The sequence below is a fragment of the Acartia tonsa genome, chromosome 7 (genome assembly GCF_053477335.1).
Source record: "Acartia tonsa isolate MP-2025a chromosome 7, ASM5347733v1, whole genome shotgun sequence".
Classification (NCBI taxonomy): domain Eukaryota; kingdom Metazoa; phylum Arthropoda; class Copepoda; order Calanoida; family Acartiidae; genus Acartia; species Acartia tonsa.
Window position 1 is genome coordinate 12,361,776 of NC_137266.1, and position 24,488 is coordinate 12,386,263.

The following is a 24,488-nucleotide window of genomic DNA, read 5'->3' on the forward strand; positions in this document are numbered from 1 at the left end:
ATTTCAGTGGCGATTACTTGTTGGAGGGTGAGGGTACCTTTCCCCCAAAAGATGTTGAAAACCTTTCCATGGCATAAACAAAGCTTCACTGTGATGGAGAACCATATCAATCGAGTGGTTAGAGAGGTCTTAAGCTACAGACACACAGGCATCCTTGGAAAGCTTAATTAAAAAAAAAACTCATTTTCCTTAATAGCTTCCATCAGTAATTCTTCTTGGCTCTTGTGAGCTTTGAAACCACTGTTGAAGAATTTCAACTGTGTGAAAACTGTATTTTCTTCTGATGATGACTCTGTTTGATCATTGTTAATAGTATTTATATCATCCTGGTTGTTTTCTTCAATTTCATCCTTGTTTTCCTAGATATAAATAAAGAATTTATTTGCTTCTTAAAAATGTTTTGAGCCTTCGAAAACATTGACAAAAACGCTTACAATAGCAAAAATGAAAACACCCCTTCAATAATACTTAAAGTGTTATGGGCCCAGAAGGGCTACCTAGTGTACAATATAACCTAACCTAACATAACCTAAAGTAATAAGCAAACAAATTAAAAACTCTCTCATCCCAAGTTTCAATTAATTTAAAATCAGGGTAGGTATTCAGTGCTCGACTAAGCACTTTGAGTAAAACCGACAATATCCTATTTTACTGCATAAATATATTTCAAGATTGTTAAAATTAGCTGTGATACTATTGTACAAAATTGTCATGTTATAATTTTGATTTATAACCTTTTTTTTTTTACAAATGAAAGCAGTTTACCTGATTAGAAGAATTTGTTTCCTCTACATCTTGACTGTGCACCATGGGGCTAAAATCATCAGAATTCTTCTGTATTTCCCTCTTTTTCTGTTCCAAAAGGTCGAGCACTTTTTTTCGCAGAATTTTGGTTTCATCTATCTCTGCTAATTTTTGGTGATTTTTGGTAGTAAATTACGAATCTTTCTACGTTTAATCATAAAAATTGTTACGAAATTAGTGTAGCAATAACTAAAGCTCTTCTAAGCAATTGTTTTGCATGCATTGCATTTAAAGATATTTATGTTTTTTATTCAAATCCATAAAAATAAAAAATAGCATACAAAATTAGATACTCTTCTTATAAAGTAGATGCGTACGTATAGTTTTTGTAAATTAAAAAAACTGATTTAAGTTTATTTTAAATTTCCAATTATCTCAAATTGATAACCATATATTAGTTAGAAAAACCACAAAAGCATAAATATTTTAATCAAACACTTTTTTGTCTTAAAATTAACTCCTAATATTTTTGATAAAATGTTCATATAATACAGAAAAAATTGTGGATTAGCTAATTATATTTGTTAATTATTAGAAACAGTTTAATTAAAATTATTATTCTTTCAAACTTCTTTTTATTACAAAAGATGTCTGTCTGTATGTCCCTTAAAACATCTTTAAGTCTTATTAAAGGAAGGCCTATAAAATACTAACTTGTCTTTTTAGACATATTTTAAAAAGAATCTAGTGGTGAAGGAACTAAATCATTTTGTCCGTTTGTTAATCCATGATTTTTTCTGCTTCGCTACTTATGGTTGTTGTCATCCTTACTCTTAAATTGTTGATTAGCTGATACCAGAAAAAAATATTGTTTATCTTGACTAAACCACAAAGCAATTTGATTAAGGTTAAAAATACAACAATAATATTTTCTAGATTATTAATTTACAGTTGAAACAAAATTTCATACATAAAGATTAATCAACTTTAATAGCTATCTTTAGTATCGTATTATAGGCAGCTTTTTGCAAATGATAAAAAAATTGTCTGTAATATGAATACATGATTTTCAAATATGACTCAGAATTGATTTTAAACCAGAGGATATCAATCCGTTTCGAAGCCATATGAGAAAATGATCCTATACTACGATATGTAAAATTCTGTCCTTGATAATCTAAGAGTCAATGTTATTTCACTCTTATTATAGATTTTTAAAAAACAAAAAAAGAAGCCTTTAAGGTTTAGGTTAGCTTCAAACAGAAATTTTACATGTGCCTTTAAGTCCTATATAGGTTTTACAAAGAAATCTTTTTTTGTTATATCTTAATTGTAAAAAACTTGATATAAATTTGAACCATTTATGAAAACTAATTGACAACTTTGAAAAGCCACAAAAGATGCAGTAGTACCACAAATAATAAACCAGCAAACGCTTTTTACAGATATGTAGCAACTCTATAAACAAATATATCCCTTACCAACTAAATCCTAGCTGTTAATATAAATATAATTAACAACTATAAAAAGTCAACAAAAATGCAGTAGTGCCACAAATAATAAACTACTTTATAATTTTTATAAATGCGTATCAACTCTATATAAACAAATATATCCTTTACTAAAAAATACCTAGCTGTTATACATATAGTTAATAAATAAAAATAGCCAACAAAAATGCAGTATTGTACCACACAAAATAAACTGACAACACTTTTTATAGATGCATAAAACTCTATAACAAAAAAATTTACGAAAGTGTAGCATTCAAACTTTTATAGATCATATTGTTCTACATTAGGTTGTCCGCAATCAGTTTTTTTCTATGGACTTTTTTTTATTCTTGTTTGTTGTTACCAAAAAAGGGTTTACCTTGAATTTGAAAAGGAACTAATTTGTTTCAATTACTGTTTATATTGTTAACAATTTGTATTTTATCAGTCTTTTATAAAATGAAAAACAAGGAACATATTTTCATATGCAGTGAAGCTGCTTGACTTGACAAGGGTTTGACACAATCTGCATGACTTTTGCTGTAACTTGTTCTAACACTTTCTGAATTACTAGTGACTACGCCCCTAGCATCTAGTGAAAGGATCATAGCGGGGCTTTAAACCATCCCAAGACTTACATTTGAACATCAGATAGCCTAAAACCATCACAGAAACTATAAGAACCCCATCAGTTCAGTAACTATCAAGATCTTAATAATTAGACAATAATTAAATTTTAAGATATAAAGTTTTTTTTTCATATTGCATAAAGTATTGTACAGAATAAACAGTCATGGATAACATTGAAATACATAATCAACAACTATTGAAAGAATAACTTGCTAAAGGCAAACATTTAGGTTTTTATGGTTTTGGTAAAAATCAGTTTAACCAAACAACAGTTGTTTTCTATTACTTAATACTAATCATCTATATTACAAAGTAGAACGATTTCTGTCTGTCTGTCTATCTGTTTGTACCAAAGGATCTCGCTAACCGCTGAACCGATCGGGTTATCCTAAAGAAAGTAGCTTCTCATAGGTCCCGGGAAGGTTTATAACTATTTTGGGGAAGGGTACCACCACCCTCCCAAGAGAAATCACAAAAAAATCAAAAACAATTTTTTTACGTAGAGACTTGAACGCAGCATAGTAAATAATTACATATTTTAAATAAAAAAAAATCAAACATTAAAAGTGCCACTAGAGGCCTTTTGGGGGCGAAGCCGCTTGTGGTATGCTAAAGTAATAGGCTGTATGTATGGCGGTTGGTATGACTAGTAAGACCTTGTTCACTGCTAGATACACCGCTCAGGTTTTAGGCTATAATATGAAGTCATTGGCTAAATTAAATTATTGATTGCATTTAATTAATTTTAAATTTACAATTCATTAAACTTAAGCATAAATATGCAATACATTTTGATGTCGTGGTTGAGCCCAACCTTACAAGAAAGTTGAGTTACGCCATGGTGTTACATGTCAAGGTTTGAAGTAATAAACAGGGAGTAAGGGAGGGGACAATGGGCAATTAATTCAATATAAGAGTTATCAAAGAAAGAGCATGAAATCCAGTTTAATCTAATAAATTTGTAGGAAATTATAAAGGGATTGTTAATTGAATAATAGATTTCCATAGCGTCATGTAAAGGGAAATCACAACTTGTTTTTGATGAAATATATTGAGGTTTTTTGGTGTGATTTTTATATTAAAAGATTATTGGACCCGGCCAGCTGCTAGCAAGAATATGACTGCCCCTTTTTATTCTGTTTATTTCCCTTGCCCCTTGCCCCCACCTCCCTTCTCCCTTCTCCCCGTCTGCTACATTCCAAACTAACACAACGAGTGTTTATTTCCCTTGCCCCCACTTCCCTTATCCCTTCTCCCCGTCTGCAATATTCAAAACATACATAACGAGTAGCGGCATTCTATGCGCATGTCCCCAAACTCAGTCAGAAACTGCTAAATTCTTGCACATTCCCTTTAAGCCAGTCCCCAAAGTCTGAGACTCCTAAAAATTGAATATTCGATCCATTGTCCCCTCCCTTACTCCCTGCGTAATAAATGTACAAGAAGTAAAATTGTTTATAGAACACGTGGTGCATATGAAAAGAGAAGAAACCTTCTATTAAGATTTTTTAGTCAACGATCGAAAAGTCTTTAACCCTTTACAGTCGGGCCCCTTGCCGCACCTTAATCAGTCGGGGGGGGGGGGGGGGGGTTCAACGCCCCCCCTTATTATCTCAGTTCCTATTAGAGCTAGAGGGCTAAATTTTTTTGTGCAAGTCCCCTGTTTGATAATGAATTTCCGACCTTTTATAAGTCTAAGTAAATTTTCGCTTCCTTCACCCTTTTATTTAACAACCTTTGTTTTCAGGTCTTTTTTTACTTAAAAATTTCAAACGGCTGTAATTTTCTTATTTTTGAAGCTAGAAGAAAATTTTTTTTCCAGAAAATGTTTATTTTTATGTAAATTTTACATTAGAAATATCAAAATATAAATTTCAGCGGCCGCAGCTGTACTTGGCACACGTTGTGTAGACATGTAAGAAAAGCTTAAGTTTAAAATTTGAAGTCTCTAAGTCAAAAATTGCGGCCACAGGAGCCTTTTAAAGATTTCTGGAGACCTGGAGGATCAGGACCTGGAGGATCATACCTGGAACCTGAAAGTGACTTGAACACCTGTATTTCATATAAGGATGTACTACTAGAGGATTTTTTAGTATTTTGGTATGATAAAATGCTTTGTTTTAGTCAAAAAAATATTTTTGCTCTTTACCTGGATGACCCTGCCATGTTTGCTGGCATCCTGTGCCCGCCAGGATGGAGATATTCAAAAAATTTCAACTCTCAGTTATGTGTCATACCCATACTTAAAAAGTCAAGCAGTTTGGGCTCTTTATCTTTCACACACAGAAAATGAGATAGAAAAAACCGGATGGGGGGGGCGTTCAACGCCCCCCCCCCCGACCGTTAAGGGTTAATAAGAATAATAATACAAACACAGTACATGCAAATAGACAAACAGGCATACAAAAAGAGTGTGTATCCTAATAGTATAGAACACATGTTGCATTTGAAAAAAACAAACAAAGAAATCCCCTAATAAGATTGTAAAGTCTCTGGTAACAAGATTAAAAACCTAACCATATGTGGAGAAAAAATAAAATTGGCTTGTCATATAAAACAGTTTTTATATAAAGAATAGCAACAATTTAAACACAAAAATCAAACCTAGTATTAAAATTAAAAAAGAAATGATTCATTATGGACAAAAAAGAAATACTTATATGCTTGATAATCAAAGAAATAAAATATTAAAGAATGTGGCAGAAATCTTTTTTGCAACTACATTCTAATTTTACAAGCATAAAATAAAAAAATGCTTTTATTAAAATTATAACAACAGGCCTCTATAACTTTTTATGACACAGTTTTCTAATATCAAAATTAATTTAATTAATTAAAATTAAAATATTTTGTATCTTTATCTCTTCTTTTTAATCAAGAAGAAATTGTTATATATTAACCTATACAAAACGAACAAAAAAACATTGCCGGTATTGTAGAAACAAACATATATGAAAAAAATATTAGTTCAGCATCGCTTTGTTATTTTTTTTTCATTCTTTCTTCCGGGGTTTAAGTAGATTAATTATTAATTATCTTTTATTTTAAATTATCTATTGATTTTTCAAAGGTAATTTATAATATAAATCTTAATTTTAATTTTAAAGTGCCGTTATAAAGTAATTATTGCTTAATTGTTGGTGACTTTTGGCTTACCCTAGATTTAAATTTAAGAAAAAAATAACCTTATAAAGTAACATACTTACTTTTTAGGACTATATTAAAGAGATTTTTATTTTTCTTGTTGTCCTAGGAATCAGTATCACAAGAAGAAAAAAATTGAATAAAAGGATAATTATAACATGATACAGAAATTGTTAGAAATTGAGATGTTTTTAATGATCTTACGGACTTTCTGATAATGCTTATAGAGTTGCTGCGCATTTAAACTATTACAAGAAACATACAAAGTTTAAAACCTAAAGGACAATTTTATCTATTACAGACGAACGTATTGACGGATCGAAATTAATTATAGAAAAGCTTCTTTAAAAAACAGGATAAAGTTAAATAAACAACATAGAACGAAAAGAATTTAAAATAGATTTTCTTTAGACAGGACCAAAGCTAAATTAATTGCAACATGCTGCGCTTTTTTATGAGTTTAGTGTGCATTCAAGAAAGCAGTAATAATCATATTGCCTTGACCAAGTCCCTGTAAAGAAAAGACTTTTACTGTTTACTAAGTTGACTATTTTTATAACTTAATATTATAATTTTCTCGTATTCATTCGAATCCGGTGGATAGGAACCGGTTCTCATCCATACGAAAAAACTATGTCTAGCATCGTATTATATCCAGCTTTCTACGAATATAAAAATGTTAATCTTATAATTGTACATTCTATATCCGCGGAAAGCCGTTTATAATACGATGCTAGAAATAACTATTATTGTCCTGATCTTAACCAACAATGTTCCTAGAAAAACTTACAAATGCCATTTAAAGTGATTTAAAGATTTTATGCTTTTTGTGAAAAATAGTATTATAGAAAATCATTTTTAAAGAAGCATACTTTAGATTACCATGCATTTGTACTTAAAATTATCTAATCTATTTTTAGAATAGATTTTGATAATTTTAGTTAAGATTTTCCATGATTGAATGAACTCTTAAGTAAACCATTTTGGATACGACACTTTTACATTGCAAGGCAAAGAAAATTGAAAAATAATTAAAAATAAGCAAATAGTTCCTTAGAAAATCAAAGCAAAAAGTAAAAAAAAGTAAATTCTAATCATAATCTTTTTCTGTTCTGTTTTAATATAACTTTTGATTGAATGAGAATATTAATCTCTGTCTTTGACTGCAAGGTCGCACAACATTTTTACTCATTTATTACTTTTTATCCGACAATTTTATTTATTGCTTGACTTTTCTTAAATAATTTTTTCAGCAAACATGTTACTTAATAAACAATGAGGATAACATCCAGAAAGGTGAAGCTATATATATTTGATTTAATCGGAATTGGGAACACTTTATATCCTCCTATTATATAACGTAGTAAGATTTTTTGTCTGTAGCTGAAAATTTCGATAACTATTAAACTGATTGAGCTCTCTATTTCCGGATAGATCCTGTGATTGTTTTAGGCTATTTTATTTTCAGATTTATGTCTTGGGATGGTTTTTGATTATTTTTCCCCTCCCTTCGATTTGTACGCCACTAGATTCTAGGTGCATCCGCTAGTATTGAAGAAAGATAGATAAAGGGTGAGCAAAAAAAAATGCGTAGATTTTTAAAATTAAAATTGCGCAGCTTGTGGTAATAGTAGAAAAATGTTATGCATACCGTTAGAAGCGCTAAGAAGTCTATTTTTAGGAAATATAAAGACGATTCCTGTGCTACGCATAGTTTAGGAGCTACGGGTTAAAATGTCCCAACTGACTTAAAATTTGACTTGCGAGTAAATTTTGGAACATTTACCACCTAGCTCCTAGATAATTTGTAGCACAGGAACCGTTCTTATATTTCCAAAAAGTACAGCTCATAGCGATTTTAAAGGTATGCGTAACATTTTTCTACTATTAACACAAGCCGCGCAATTTGAAATTTAAAAATGTAGGTATCTCTTTTTGCAAAATATCTTCTCTAATTTTTAGTTATATTTTAAAATTTACTCGCAAGTCAAGTTTTACATCAGTTTGGACATTTTAACACGTAGCTCCTAAACTAAAGTTAGCATAGGAATCGTTTTTATATTTCCTGAAAATAGACTTCTCAGCGGTTCTAACGGCATGCGTGCCTTTTTTCTACCATTAACACAAGCCGCACAATTAAAATTTTAAAAATCTACGCATTTTTTTTTGCTCACCCTTTAGTATTTAAAAGTCTGAAAAAATCCATGAAAATCAGTCTTATTTAAAATTGATTAAACTACTGTATGCTTAATATATATGTAATTACATTTTACTAACATTGAACCTAATCGTATCAGGAGTTACAATTTCTTGATTTAGATTAATAGGATGTCCATCATTTAATTTAGTGTTTAAGTGTATATTTGAAATTATTTTCTTTCTAAAAATAATTTTATATACAGGGTGCGGCACATAAATCCGGACTTTTTTAAAACGGCCATAGCATCAAAACTACTTGACCAATCAGGACGTTTGACCCCACTATAAAAAGCTTAAATAATGACCTTTTAGCACAAAAAAATCTTTGGACGAAGATGGACGTGTATTACGAGCTGGCCGCGCATATGTTCAACAAGGCAGATTCGAAATGCGCAGGTGGTTTAATCTTGATTCTTGACTAGGGCCCACTAAATCTGACCTCAGCCCATTTGTAGTTGAGATAAGCATATGAAACTTGCTAGAGATACTGTTAGATGCATAAGTAAGACACTAGAAAAGGCTGGAGCTCGCAATCTAAAATGGCTTGTCCGTAGTACTCCAGCAAAGTGAAACGTGTCAGATTTTAAGATGTAAAAAACATCAAAAATCGTGAAAAATTGTTAATATTTCTCGGTTTTCGATTTCAGGGACCCGTATGGAACTTTAAAATTTATTTTAGACTATGAATTGCGGTTACAACCCTAGCTGAGTTGTCATGCCATTTCCAAAAAGGTAAAAAACGTCGTTATAGCTCAACTGTGGTCCAAATGAGAGCCTCCGTGTCTAAGGGTAGCTTGAAAGTTGTGTTAATTTGGACCCTGCTGTTACTCACGTTTCTAAGGAAATGTGCCCTCCCAGCAGCCTGATCTTAATTCAATGGACTTTTTGACCTACAGCTACTTTGAAGCATGGACCAATAGACGTGCCCATATCACAAAGACCTCCCTCATTGCCACTATCAAAGAGAACTTTGCCAGCTTGGACAGGTACATTTTGACCTGGGCCTGCCGGCGGTTGAGGAGGCGGGTACAGGCAGCGAATGAGACTGGCGGCCATTTTTTTTGAATAATCTAATAGTCAAATACCTATCCTGCCTCTCAGTTTTTAAAATTCAATTATATCTTTATAATTGACGATTTTATGTTCATTTGTTTAAAAATTAGAAAAAGTCCGGATTTATGTGCCGCACCCTGTATAATAATTACAATATGTCAAAAACATAAAAAATTGGAGATTTACTTGGAAGCTGCTCGTTGTAAATCGTAGTTTTGATTTTTAGGTTAACTAAATAAGAATATCCGGATAAAGTCCCTATCGTGGGAACGCCCCTTAAGGGGCGATTCTTCGTATTTTCAAAATGGCTTTTGATAGGTTATTTTAGGTTAGGTTAGGTTATATTGAGTTAGGTGATTGCCTCACAGGGTTAGGCAATTGGCCCCTGTAGGGTTAGATCCCCCCACATGGGCAAGAAAGGGGAAAGATGCTACTTTGAAAATTCGAAGAATCGCCCCTTAAGAGGCGTTACCACGAAAGGGACTATACCCGAGTATCCATTTTTTAAACAAGTGCTATTGAATCCATTTGCTATGATGAATTACTACCAGAATTGTATAAGCTATAACAAAATTGAAATTCAAAACTATTGGTTAATGAAATTGATATATCCTATTCCTAACTTTTCAAAAATTTGTTTTTCTTTCTATTTTTAGTTTTTATTCTTGTATTGTGTAATAAAATTCTTTGAAATAATACAAAATAGGAGCCATGATTAAAACACTCATCTTCCTATACCTTTATAATACCTATACTTGACTTTATAAAATCTATTGTTAGCAAGAATATAAGGATATGTAAATTCTTTCAATATAAGATAATCTTTACAAGAATCATTTCCAAAAACTTCAAAGTTTTTATTTAATTTTGATGGGGTTAAAATAAGTAGTTGCAAAATTGAGGAGGGGTAATCTAATGTATTTTTAAAAAATTGAGGGGTTAAAATGGGAGGTTTCAAAGTTTGAGGGGGTAAACACCCTTTGACCGCCAACCTCGGACGTCTATGATCATTTCTTTATTATTGGTTTTCCTGTTTTGTGGCTTATCAGTCATACAATTATAAAAATCCTCAAAAAAAATTAATGTAACAGGAACAATTGAGGTGATGGGGGGTTGAATTCGACCCCCCCCCCCACATTTATACTTAAGTTTTGAAAAGAAAAATATAAAAAATATGAGAAGCTACATAGTTAAGGAGAACTACATCGATTCCATCTAATTTTCCCTATATGTCTGATTTTTATGAAAAGATCAAAAGCATATTCTGATCAAAGTCTTTGTCTGAATACTGTTTACAATATTATTCAAATTTAACAGATTATAAGACGTAATTTTTAAAAATCATTTGTATACAATGGTACCTACGGCTGCTTTGTGAGACGTGTGATATTTATGTATCGACATAAACCACTATCATAGATTTATATATTGAAAATAAAAAACAATGGGAAATAAATGTATAGAAATATATAATCCATATAACTACCTGGATTCAGTGTTGGGGACATTTTTCGTATGCTATGAAATTGCTTTCTGCTCTTTCGAAGCGACTTGGCTGTGTTAAAAATTCCGACTATGTATGTTTGTGGATATTCAAAGACCCAATTGTAAGTCGGCAGAGGGTCCACGGGGTTGGGACAAACATTTATACAAACCCTTATCCGTCTATTGTTTTACTTTAATTAATGTGCAACCACTTTATATACAAATCTGACCCATAATTTACGTTCGCAACGTTTCCCGTGATCGAGTTAGATATAACTAAATATTTTATTAATTTACCTATATTTTATAAATTCGCCGTATGTAAACTTAAAGATCACCAAACCTTTGGGTCCATGTTCCAGTAGTCCTGGATTTTCAATCTTGTAACCATGGAATATCTGGTCATATTTGTCAGTTACAGGTCCGGGGGACATGGGTTCCATCCTGTTCACAAAATACTTTTGTCATTTTATTTGTAACTAGCTGCTACGCCCCTAGAGGCCTCAAAGGTGGGAAGATAGTAAGATTTTGTCAACCCTCCCCCACTTTTAATTCTCTTTTTTACAGTAATATAACAAATTGTTTTAGGGGGTCATTTTTTCTCCCAGCGATTTTTCATGTGAGGGTGGTGATAACCTCCCTAAAATATTTATAAACTTTCCCAGGAACTATTAGAAGCTACACTGTAAAGGAGAATTATATCGGTTCAGGGGTTAGCAAGATCTTTTGGTAAAAACATACAGGTAGACACATAAACTCCCCTCTTTTTCTTTAATATAAGGATTAAAGAATCAAATTATCAATACAATACTGCCTTTGAAAGTAGAATTGAGTAGAAAATTGAGGCCTAAATTAAACTACCGTATAATTTGAGTTTTTAATGATCATAAATTATGATAAATGTTTAAGGTATTTTTGCCTGTGACCAACAATAGTGTCAGAATGTTTTGGTGATGGTCCAGAGTTGTGTTGGTTCGAATCCCCCATAGGAAAGTTTACTTTACTTCCTTGCCTAATTAAATGAATCTATAAAATTGTCTGAGAATGATAAAAACTGTAAAACATTTCTTTTGATTGTAAGAAGGATTAGCATGTTTACAGAATGGATGTAAACAAACAATAATACATAATAGAGCTTTTGAAATTATGACTTTTTACAAAAATTTCTTTGATGGCAAGATAATGTGAAAAGTTTGACAAGAACGTATTACACCCATAAATCTTTTACCTTAATGCACATAAATGCATAATAGCTTAAATGCCTTTATGCCGTTCTATTATGTGTAACCTTAACTTGTCTTATAAAATAAGTGAATGCAATTTTTATAAAACAAGTTTAATTATATTCAATTAATAAAATATCAACAGAAACTAACGACAACCAAACATAATTATTTTGATTAAGAACTACGTATATCATCTTACTTGTTGATTGGTTTCCAAAGGAGAAATTCTTCATGTCCATCTCCTTCTCCCGAGGGTTGAGCTTGGTTTTCTTCGGGTTTTTGGGGTTCTAAACAAGGATAGTAATGTTCATAACAGAAAAATATATGAAAATTTTCAGTCTTTATTTCCAATGAAATAGGGGAAGTTAATTTTTTTAACAGCTTTTAAAGCAAACATGTCTTTCGTCTTAAAGGCCACTTTCTTTGAAGATTCATAAAACCACTGAGAATCTACTCTATAACATATTATGTATGTTTGTCTGTCTGTTATGCTCACTTATTCCTTTCATCTGCTTGTCTGTGCTTCATACCTTATAGTCATGAGAACAGATCTATAGTACAGGTGCATATACTGATAACCACCTCCCTCCCTTTTCCAATGACCTTTTTCGTCTGCTACCAAATTGTTTACTTTGGCTGTGGTAATATTCCAGACGCCATTATTTAATTTTTAAGGCGTTTCTAAGAGGATATTACCATTTTTAAAAACCCAATTGAGAGTCGGCACAGTTGAGTTGGCACAGTAGGCACAAGGTCACTTGAATGGGGAGGTACAGTTATTTAACCCCTTTTCCCTTCTAGTGTTTTACTCAAATGTCATGAGCATCATTGTATGTATGGTAGTCATAAATATAGAATGTAAATTGTGCAAAATTAGGCAAGGGACTTCAATTAATTACAGCTGCGACTTGTGGCAGCTGTAATTGGATGCCTAGCCCTAATAAGAAAGTTTTTAAGGCATGTTCTTTACCTGTGAGTGTGTTAATCATATTCTTCTCCATATTATTCAGTTGCTGGATTTTATCAAAAGCTAGGGGTGGAGCTGAAAAATAAATTGAATAGTTACCAGGGATCTGAAGGGATAAGATAATCTCCAATAATTTGATTTCTTGTATTCATTCTAAACCGATTAATATTTGGTGGATTAGAACCTGTTCTCGTCCATACGAAAAATTATGTCTAGCATCATATTATTTCTAGATTCAACGAATATAAAAATGCACATCTCGGGGCTAAAACAACTGGTTTTAATCTTATAAATTTACATTTTATATCCGCGAAAAGCTGTTTACAATACGATGAGAGAAATAACTAATACGAATCTACAAACATTCTCTTATATCTTTAGATACTATTTGAAAACTTTTTCATCTATAATACAAAATAGAACGATGTCCTTTTGTCCGTCCGTCTGTCTGTCCGTATGTCTGGCTCTCTGAAGCTTTTGATCTCGGTAACCACTGAACAGATTAGGCTCTAATCATCCGAAAATATTGATACTGTTACTGGTTTTAAGCTATACCACAAAGAAAGAAATAATTACATACCAGGTAAAGGTCTAAATCCACTCTCCATTCGCTGGCTTGTGACATTACTAAAACAAGGAAAATTATAGTTATGAGTAGCGCAGCGTTGTAAATTTATACTAACCTAGATGAAAAATTAGTATACTATTATTTGAAGAAGAAAAAACAGTAAGTGAAGCAAAAATGACGTCATAATAGAATATTCCATGATTATAATGTGACGTCATTCCAAAAGTTTTAAAATTTATGGGCAAAATAAACTTATAAAGCGCTTCCCAGAAAGTAAAATAAAAAAAATATTTTAGCATTTTATATATTGTGATTAAATATAAAAAAATATTTTGAAATCTTGTAAGCTACAGCTATTTTACATAACGACGGGCGGACTTACGGACATAACCTAGATATATAATGGTTGTGCAACTAAAATGAAAAGGGATGAATGAACGTAATATTGTCAAAATATATACAGAAACAAGGATGAAAAAATACCAAGTAGCAAAACTGCAATAGGCAAAAATAATGAGAAAATTATCTAACAAAGCAATAAATTTGTTTATCTGAATATTCAAGGATCTAAAGGGATAAGACAGTGGCCGATACATTGAGGTACATTCCCAATTATGATACACAAAATTACATTAAATTAGATTTCAATAAGTTAAAACGAGAATATTTTATTATGAAAAAATATTAAAGTAAGACAATAGAAGGAGGGTCTAGATAACTGTATTTCCCCACCCCATGGACCCTGTGTCGTTTTTCAATTGGGTCTCAGCCAAACAACCAATAACGTCCCAGCGGACAAATATGCGATTTCGCCAGGCAAAATCGCGAACTTTAGCAAGGGATTAAAGCCGAATTAGCAGTTTTTAGCAAAATTTTTGTATTTTTTGCGAAAAATTTCGAATTCGCGAAAATTTTGCGAAATGTAAAGGCTAAAAATTGCGAATTAGCAAGCTAAAAGTTGCTAAAAATTGTGAATTAGCAAGCTAAAAGTTGCTAATAATTGCGACTGTGTTAATTAGATTTTTGAGAGAACGAAAATATGCAAATTCGCTAATTTTTAGCGAAAAAAAATAGAGAAAATTCGCGAATTAGCATTTTTCGCAAAATATTTGCGATTCTTCGTCATCACCTTTAATAAATTCGCCTTTTATAAATCGCAAAAAATTCGCAGATAAAACTAGCGAATTTGCGGCTTTTTTTCAAGAAATCCTTGCAAATTCGCGGATATTCTCTATATTTTTCCTCAAAATTCTTGCAAATTCGCGACTTTTATCTTTTTATTTTTGCAGCTATTCTCTTTTTTCCTCAAAATCATTGCGAATTTGCGGCTTTTCTCTATTTTATTCCCTCCAAATTCTTGCTAATTCGCGAATTTTGTCTATTTATTTTCGCGGCTATTATTATAGCTCTAGCTTACGTATCATTGCAAATTAGCAGTCATTCTCCTAATCTACCCAGCGGATCCGAATGTTTATTTGCAGATTTTTCACAAAATTTTACGTCATATTTAATCTAAACATTGTAAGCTCTGGCTCAAGAAGTATTGCAAATTCGCCAATGTTTTTCTAGTCTTCATTGCAAATATTGGCGGATTCATATTACTTTACTTGAGATATGCTTAACTTTAACCTCTGGTTCAGAAGTTAAGTATCGAGAATCTCATATACTTATTCTTAGGTGACAAAGACTATAATACATTCCATCGTATGCTGAAAATTTTCAAATTTTGTATACTGTTGTCTGTTGTTCAGATTTTGTTATTCTTTCTTACAAAAAATTTCAAAATACCGGAAAAAAATGAAATAGGAAATTATTATAAATATGATATACTTATTTAATTTTTAAACAACCATACTTATATCAAAAATACCAAAAAAAAATTTTATTTTCTAAAATGTTAGAGACATCTAGCGGCAAAAATTAAAACTATATGAAGTATAAATTTGTTGAAATCCAATTTAAATGGCAAATGTAAAGAATATAAAAACAGCTCGCCACAATTTTATCACTAATTCTAATCTACAGAAGGGGTAATTTTGTGTGTCATCATTGAGGATGTACATGAATTCATTTGCCATTGTCTTATCCCTTTAGATCCCTGTTTTCTACACCTTATATTAAGTGAATTTCAAATTCAATGTCAATTTTAATTATCCGTAAATTTCCATATACAAGAACAGACAAATATTTAACCGGTATGGTATTGAATCTGATAAATTTATGCTGGATTAGAACCGGTTCTTGGGTCATGTATCACAATAAACACTTTTCCGCATAGGGTAAATAAAATCAATAACACTGGAGTTTTCATTTTACTATCCGCGGACAACCATCTAACGATGAAATAATCTATTCCTTTTAGGATTTGATGAAAATAAAGATTTCAACCTATAGGGACAGAAAGCTTTGCTATATATGTATACTAGCGGCTGCGCCCCTAGAAGCATCTAGGGGCACTTTACTTAAGGTAGGGGGAGGAAAAGTCGACCTCATCCCACTTAAAATTTGAGTTTCAAAAAGATAAAGAAGATATTTTTTGGGGGGAGGGGGGTGAAGACACCCTCTCCCAAAATAGTTTAAAACCTTCCTAGGACCTATAAGAAGCTTTACTGTAAAGGAGAACAAAATCGGTTCAGCAGTTAGCGAGATCCTTCAGTACAGACAAAAAACGCTTACTACTTTATATAAAAGGACTAGCGGCTACGCCCCTAGAAGCCTCTAGGGGCACTGGTAGAAGGGGGAAAAGTTGACCTTATCACTTTTTAAATTTGAGTTTAAAAAGAATTTTAAAAATATTTTTTTGGGAGGAGGGAAGTGAAGACACCCTCTCCAAAAATAGTTTAAAACCTTACCAGGACCTATAAGAAGCTTCACTGTAAAGGGGAACAAAATCAGTTTAGCGGTTAGCGAGATCCTTCGGGACAGACAAAAAACGCTTACTACTTTATATAATAGGATATATAAAGCCTCTAGGGGCTTTGCACCAAGATGTTTGATTAACCTGATTTTTCATTCGGTGGGGGTGTCCCACCCCCCAAGAAAATAGCTTTAAACCATCTCAGGACCAGTTGGTATATTCTCTGAAGAGTAGAGCCCAAACGGTTCAGTGGTTACTGAGATCTTAAGCTTCAGACGGACAGACACACATCGCTCTACTTTGTATTATAGATTTAAATAGTTAGAATTGTCATATTTTTCGTCAATTTAGGCAGGTTAGAATTGTCCAATCGATTTAAAACTTTGCAAGGTGATTCCTGTAGTACGTAGGTACAACTTAGAAAATTTTTAACTATATAAGTTACTTTTATTGAATTTTCATTGAATGGTTCACTAACTTGAATATCATTTATTTGTTAGTTTGTTCTTCCAGTAGGAGGGGAGGGGTGGGGTAAAGTGGGTGGATAAGAGCGTTTGTTCTTTTAGCCAGCTAATAGTTTCAATTTATTAAAGAACATGATAATCTTGTGTAAAATCCATGTAATAATAATGCATTATATAATACTAGCGGTTACGCCCCTAGCTTCTAGTGGCTCTGTATTCAATCGGTTCAGTAGTTATTGAGATCTTAAGCTTCAGAACATAGAACCGGTTCTAATCAAGGGGATAATAGTCAGTTTTTAAGCCAAACTGGAAAAATTTTAATGAACAATTGAATAAATACAACTACTCTATGATTAAGTGTATGTTATACAGGGATAGGAAAATGGCCGATAAATTGATATACAAAATTACCCCTTCTGTAGATTAAAAATTTGTGGTTTAAAAGTTTGAACACTCAACTTAATAAACCAACTTATCAAAATTCACTAAAGTCCCCAAAGTTTTTAAGTCAACCAATAAGAAAACGTTATTGTAAAACTTTGGGGACCAGTGTAATATAACCATTGTCCCCTTTCTCTCTCTCTGATATTTATTGTTTTTTTTTATCAGTAGCGAAGCTACTCTATAATTTGAAATGTCCGTCTGTCTTAGTTTGGGGGAAACGTGATTTTCTCGGCTCTTATAAAAGATAAAAGATTGATTTTTTTTGACAATTACCCCTTATGAACAATTAGATTATTTGTTGGAAAAGTACGAAGAGAAAGAGAAGACAATGGGCTGTTTAATGTACTAGTCCCCAAAGTTTTATAATATTTATAGTAATATTTTTTTCTTTGGAGAATTTTGATTGGTTGGTTAATTAAGTTAAGTGTTCAAACGTTTCAGCCACTAATTTTGATAATATAAGGGGTAATTTTGTCATTCAATGTCTTATCACTTTAGATCCCTGAGTTTGCATTAAATTTTCAATTGCTCTTTAACAAGGATGACAACATCCATAAAAGCGAAGCACTGAAACGGTAGGACAAACTGACATTAACACTTGTATAGTGTCTGAACTGAATAATCAGAATATAAAAGAATCGAAACAGTCAAAGCAAAATTGTAAGTAAATTTGTTCAAAAACTGCTTGATACGGGATAATGTTTCTGGACATACTTACATTTTTAGAACTTGATTATAGAGTTGCTTCGCTTATACTATTGTTCTTTGTTGTCCCATGAATCAATATACAAAAAATCAGATCAAACGGATAACTAGATCACATAAAAATTTGTTGTTAAAAAAGTAGAAAAATCAACATGTTTAAAATGGACGTACGGACATTCTGGTAATGATTATAGAGTTGCTACGCTTTCTAAATCGTACCTAACTACTACAGGAATCATCATGCAAAATTTGAAATCGATAGGACAATTCTAACCTGCCTAAATTATCGATTAAAAGCTATCTATCTCGGACGGACGTACGGACGGACCGACCCTAATTATAGAAAAGCTTCGCTTTTAAAAATATATAAATATACATACACAACTATCTCTCTCTATACACAACTTATGTTACATACGTAAAATCATTCTTATATGATGAATTTCCCAAGTTTTAAGATTTTTTGGATAGTCCTCCAGGTTCCGGAGCTCCAGGCCTCCAGGTGGTCTCTGTACAGGTAAAAGTTAAAAATCAACTTTTTTTGATGAGTTAGAGGTCAACTTATAAAACAAAATATGCATCTTTTTGAATATTATTCACATATTGGAAGAAAAAACATAAAGATTTTATTTCATAAGCTAACATCGTATTATAAACAGCTTTTCGCGGATATTATAATGTACAATTATAAGATAAAATTAATTAGCCCTGAGAGGCCGAGGATCATAAATTGATATACATACATTCCCAATGTTGATAAACAAGATAAGATGATAAACTAAAATTGCTTAAAAACGGACCTATGGAATCTTCCCTAAAATGAATTACTTAATCAGTTTAATGATTACCGAGATCTTAACGAACAAACACAAAGTTATCAGCGAAGCACCACTGTTTTTTTAATTTTCAAATGTTAAGCATCCTGTATTTGATTTAGTTTGAAATAAATATTTATATAAATTTTAGAAAAGTATCCAACTTTTAAAAGCCAACCAAAATGAGCAAACGTTTTATAAAATTTAGGTAGCAGCATATTTTAAATTCCAATCCCCAATCCCTCCCTGTTTATTACGTGTCCAGTTTGACCGCTCATATGCTCTCACATGCACCTCATGTAACTGCTATTGGTCTAGTGCGCATATTTGACCGACAATGCTCGTGCGTTTTCATCTTTGAACTAAATAATGGGTATATAAGAAAGACAATTCACATCATCCCTATTAATACCCAAAAACATCAATTGTCTATCTAACGGGATATGTTCTCAATAAAATCTAAATGGATTTGCATATCCTCAATGGTGACACACAAAATTACCTCTTCTGTAGATTAGTTTTCGTGATTGAAATGTTTAAACACTCAACTTAATAACACAACCAATGAAAATTCAATAAAGTCCCTAAAGTTGTTAAGCCAAGGAACAATACTAAGACTTTGGGGACTAGTGTAAAAAACAGCCCAATGTCCCCTCCCTCCCTTTGTATAAAATTGTGTAGAGCTGTCTTTTCCATTGCACATTTAAAATAGAGTTAAACAAATTTTTACTTTATATAGTTCAAATATTTGCCGCTAGGTGTCTCTTACTTTTTAGAAAAACTTTTTTTTAGGCGTTTTTAATATATGTATATGTATGCTAATTAGCAAGATGAAAATTTTTAAATATTGGCGAAGATATGCAAAATTGCACTAAATCTTATATGCTAAACTTGCTAATTAGGGAAATTGGGAACTTAAAAAAAATTGGCAAAAATATGCAAAATCACACTAAATCTCATATGCTAAACTTGCTAATTAGCAAAATTGGGAATTTAAAAAAATTGGCAAAAATATGCAAAATCGCACTAAATCTCATATGCTAAACTTGCTAATTAGCAAGATTGAAAATTTTAAAAAATTTATGAAAATACGCAAAATTGCACTAAATCTCATTTGCTAAACTTGCTAATTAGCAAGATTGAAAAGAAGTTGTATCAACTATTTTGCTTTTTATTTAAGATAGCTAGCCGGTTCTTTCAGTAAGTAGTAGATGTAAAATTTTTCATAGAATTCAGATATGCAATCGGTTTTTTTGTAGACCTCTTATTTTTTAAGTAATTTAAGTTTTTAAAAAAAATAATTAAGTCGGTTTTAAGGTACTAAAACGCAACAAAATAAAAGAAGAAAATAGCCAGTATGAACAAAAATAGTAATATCTTTAATTTGACACCTTACTTTTAAAATTCTGTTGAGTAATTGTTGAAAAATCTATTTTTTTAACTTCGGTTTAATCAAAGCATTAAACCTAAATATTTTCTCATACAGACATAAAAATATGGGTTCATATATACCATTAGAATGAGAAAAATAATATGAATCCATTCTAAGCAAAATTAAAAAAGTTTTAAAAAATTGTAATAAAAAATAGAAAAAATAAAAAGTTTATTTTAAGAATTGTAACTACTAAACTAGCCAATCACAAATCGCAAAAATTGACGAATCGGGAAACTCAACCTATAAAATTAACCTTTAGAATTGCCAGAAAAAAAGGAGAACGTTCATACAATATATACAATAGATACTACAATAAATATAGTGATATTAAAGAACATGTAAAGAATGAAAAATTGTGAACAAATATGCATCAGTCTGTTTATAAACTTCAAAACAATGCAGTTAAAAATACATTATTGTTTCTTGTGTTTAAAAAATATCTGCTACATTGCATTGTCTTTTGTTTAGGTTTAGTTCAGGTTTGGTTCAAGCTAACCCTTTAAAGCCGAAAATTATGATTCTTAAAATAAACTTATTTTTTTATTATAGTTTTATAAAACTTTTTCAATTTTGCTTAGAATAGATTCGTAATATTTTTCTGATTCTAAAGGTATATATGAACCCATGTTTTTTATGTCTGTTTGAGAAAATATTTAGGTCTAAAGTTTTTATTAAACCGAGGTTAAAAAAATAGATTTTTTCAATAATTACTCAACAGAATTTTAAAAGTAAGGTGTCAAATTAAAGATCTTACTATTTTTGTTCATACTAGCCATTTTCTTCTTTTATTTTGTTGCGTTTTAGTACCTTAAAACCGACTTAATTATTTTTTTAAAAAACTTAAATTACTTAAAAAATAAGAGGTCTACAAAAAAAACGATTGCATATCTGAATTCTATGAAAGATTTTACATCTACTACTTACTGAAAGAACCGGCTAGCTATCTTAAATAAAAAGCAAAAAAGTTGATACACCTTCTTTTAAAAAATTGGCGAAAATATGCAAAATTGCACTAAATCTCATATGCTAAACTTGCTAATTAACAAGATTGAAAATTTTAAAAAATTTTTAAAAATTGCCGAAAATATGCAAAATTGCACTAAATCTCATATGCTAAACTTGCTAATTAGCAAGATTGAAAATTTTTAAAAATTGGCGAAAATATGCAAAATTGCACTAAATCTCATTTGCTAAACTTGCTTATTAGCAAGATTAAAAATTTTAAAAAATTGGCAAAAATATGCAAAATCGCACAAAATCTCATATGCTAAACTTGCTAATTAGCAAGATTGAAAATTTAAAAAATTGGCAAAAATATGCAAAATCGCACTAAATCTCATATGCTTAACTTGCTAATTAGCTAGCTTGAAAATTTTCAAAAATTTGCAAAAAATATGCAAAATCGCACTTAATCTCATATGCTAAACTTGCTAATTAGCTTAAGATTGAAAATTTTCAAAAATTAGCAAAAATATGCAAAATCGCACAAAATCTCATATGCTAAACTTGCTAATTAGCAAGATTGAAAATTAAAAAAAATTGGCAAAAATATGCAAAATCGCACTCAAAAATATGCAAAATCGCACTTAATCTCATATGCTAAACTTGCTAATTAGCTTAAGATTGAAAATTTTCAAAAATTGGCAAAAATATGCAAAATCGCACTTAATCTCATATGCTAAACTTGCTAATTAAGATTGGGAATTTTTAAAAATTTGGCAAAAATATACAAAATCGCACTAAATCTCGAAATGTGATAAACTAGCTAATTAGCAAGATTATAAATTATAAAAATTAGGGAGAAAATAAGCGAAAAAGTTTTTTTTTGGCGAATTTTTAGGGTTGATAAAGTATGCAAAATCGCAAATATAAAGCTAAGATAAAAGTTGCAAAATCGCACTATATCTTAAAATTTTCTAAAACTTGCTAATTAGCAAGATTGGGAATAAATCTAATTAGTGCTAATTTGCAATCATTAGCAATTATTAGCAAGATAGGTAATTTGGAAGTTTTCATTTTAAGTGAATTAGCAAGTTTTAGCACATTTTAAGATTTATTGCGAATTTGCAACTTTTATCTAATTTTTTTTTTTGCGATTTTGTATATTTTAGCAACCAAAAAAAATTCGCCAAAAAAAAGCATTTTCGCACATTTTCGCTAATTTTTTTTGCATGTTTTGTCGTGATTTCGCAAGGTTTCGCAAAATATGCGATTTTGCAAACTTTCGCTGATTTTCGTCACATATAATCGCAAATATTTCGCGAATTCGCCATTTTTTCGCAATTTATTTGCGAAAGTTGGCGAAAATTTCGCAAATTTGTCGGCTGGGGTCGGGATTATTAACACAGCCAAGACGCTACACAAGAGCAAAAAGTAATTTGCTAGTAGAAGAAAAGGGTCCCTCACACTTAATCCAGGTATTGTCTGGGTTATACATTTATTGAAAAACTGACAAAATATCATAGATAAGCTGCACTACTAATATCAATATTATTCTCTTCAGAACAAAATAATTCCATATATATGTAAAAATGGTAAATATATTCAAAATATTTTTTCATGAATAAATATCTATGTAAAAAAAAAGTTTTTTTCTGTGCCCTGCATTTTCCTTTGTGCTGACACGGATAAATGTAAAAAACAATGATTTTTGAAAACTTCAGACAGACAGACATTTCCAAGTTATAGTTAAGTTATACTAACACTCATACAACAGGGTACCAAAAGTAGTACTGTAGTTTTTAAAACTATTTTTTGTCGATTTCTTTGGGGAGGGTGTCCCATAGTGTAGTGGTTAGCACACTACGCTGTGGTTGGGAGGAACCGAGTTCAAGTCCCCACATAGACTTTGCACTTGGTTGACAAATGTTGTCGCAATTTGTCAGATTATGATCACGCAACCTTCCCTAAGATGCCCTTGGGTTGTAAGAGGGGAGATTTGTAGGAAGTTAGGATTCTACCAATCATGCAGCTCTAATCATGCTTTCCCTCGTCCATGCTCCTCGTATGAGAGTGCCATTAATTAGGGTGGCTTAATATGGACCCCATGCCAAAACTCTAGGCCAGGATGATGTAATAATTGAGTAGCTTCTACGAGAATTGCGATTCAGCTTGTAATGTAACATAGAATACAATCAGCTACCAATCTAAGATTGGCCAAAGGATTCTCACTTCCAGTCTCCGTGTGCATCTGAGTCCTAACTTCAACAACAACAACCCTCCCCCAAAATAGTTATAAACCTTCCAGGGACCTATGAGAAGCTACCCTGTTAAGGAGAATCCGATCTATTCAGCGGTTATCGAGATCCTTCATTACAACAAACAATTAATCAAACAGACAGACAGACATCGTTCTACTTTGTATTATAGACTAGCGGCGGCTACGCCCTTAGAAGTAGGTGGGGGAAAGTCGACTCCCTTTTCAATTTTCAGATTTATGTTTTAAAAAAAAGTTGTGGTGTGGGAAATTTTTTTGGGGGGTGATTATTCTTAGAAATCATCCACGAAAATAGCTATAAACCTTCCCTGGACCTATTATAAGCATCACTGTAAAGGAAAACAATAACGGTTAAGTGGTTAGCGTCAGCGAGATCCTTCACTACAGACAAAAAATGCTTACTACTTTATATAAAAGATAGATGAAACCTTTTGAATTTATTGGAGATTAAAAATTCTTTTGAAAAACCTAATTCTGTAGTATAGATGTAATACCAGACAACTACCTGGATTCCCCTGTTGGGGAACCTTTTCGTCTGCTAGAAAATTGCGTTCTACTCTTTTTAGTGGATTGCCTGTGTTGATATTTTCTACGCTATTGCTTGATTATCAACGACCCAATCAAAAGTCGTACAAGGTCCTCAAGAAGGGGACATACATTTTTTTAACCCCCCCCTCCTCTATTACTCTATAATTTACTCTAATATCCTAATTATAAAGCTGTTTAGACTACTTAAACTTCTCACCTGGATGCCTTAAAAGTGTTGAGCATTTTAGTGAACTGTTGTAAAACTCCATCCAATTCCCTTTTAACATTTTTATCAACTCATTTCATTCTTTTATTCGAAGATTTTTTTGCTGTATTTTTGAAGATTTTTAAGCAGAAGCAGCACATAGTACCTATTGAAAAATGACGTCATACAATACAAATATTAATGATAGGCCAGTATATATATTACCATTGGTCAAATACAATCTCGTAAACGTCTTTGGCGGTCGCGTAACAATTTAAGTTAATGCATAGAAATGACCCTTCGGTAATA

At 31.5% G+C, this 24,488-nt stretch overlaps 1 protein-coding gene across 1 annotated transcript; it reads right to left on the bottom strand.

The window, feature by feature from the left end:
* Positions 1-167: 167 nt before the first annotated feature.
* LOC145324181 (uncharacterized) lies at positions 168-24,247 on the bottom strand. The gene is made up of 8 exons (XM_080166807.1): positions 24,192-24,247; positions 13,522-13,568; positions 12,945-13,016; positions 12,174-12,261; positions 11,668-11,760; positions 11,092-11,192; positions 766-908; positions 168-359 (listed from the first exon to the last, which is right to left on the bottom strand). Exons 1-8 carry the CDS (start codon positions 24,215-24,217, stop codon positions 168-170), a joined length of 762 nt encoding a protein of 253 aa, XP_080022933.1. The 5' UTR covers positions 24,218-24,247.
* Positions 24,248-24,488: the final 241 nt, after the last annotated feature.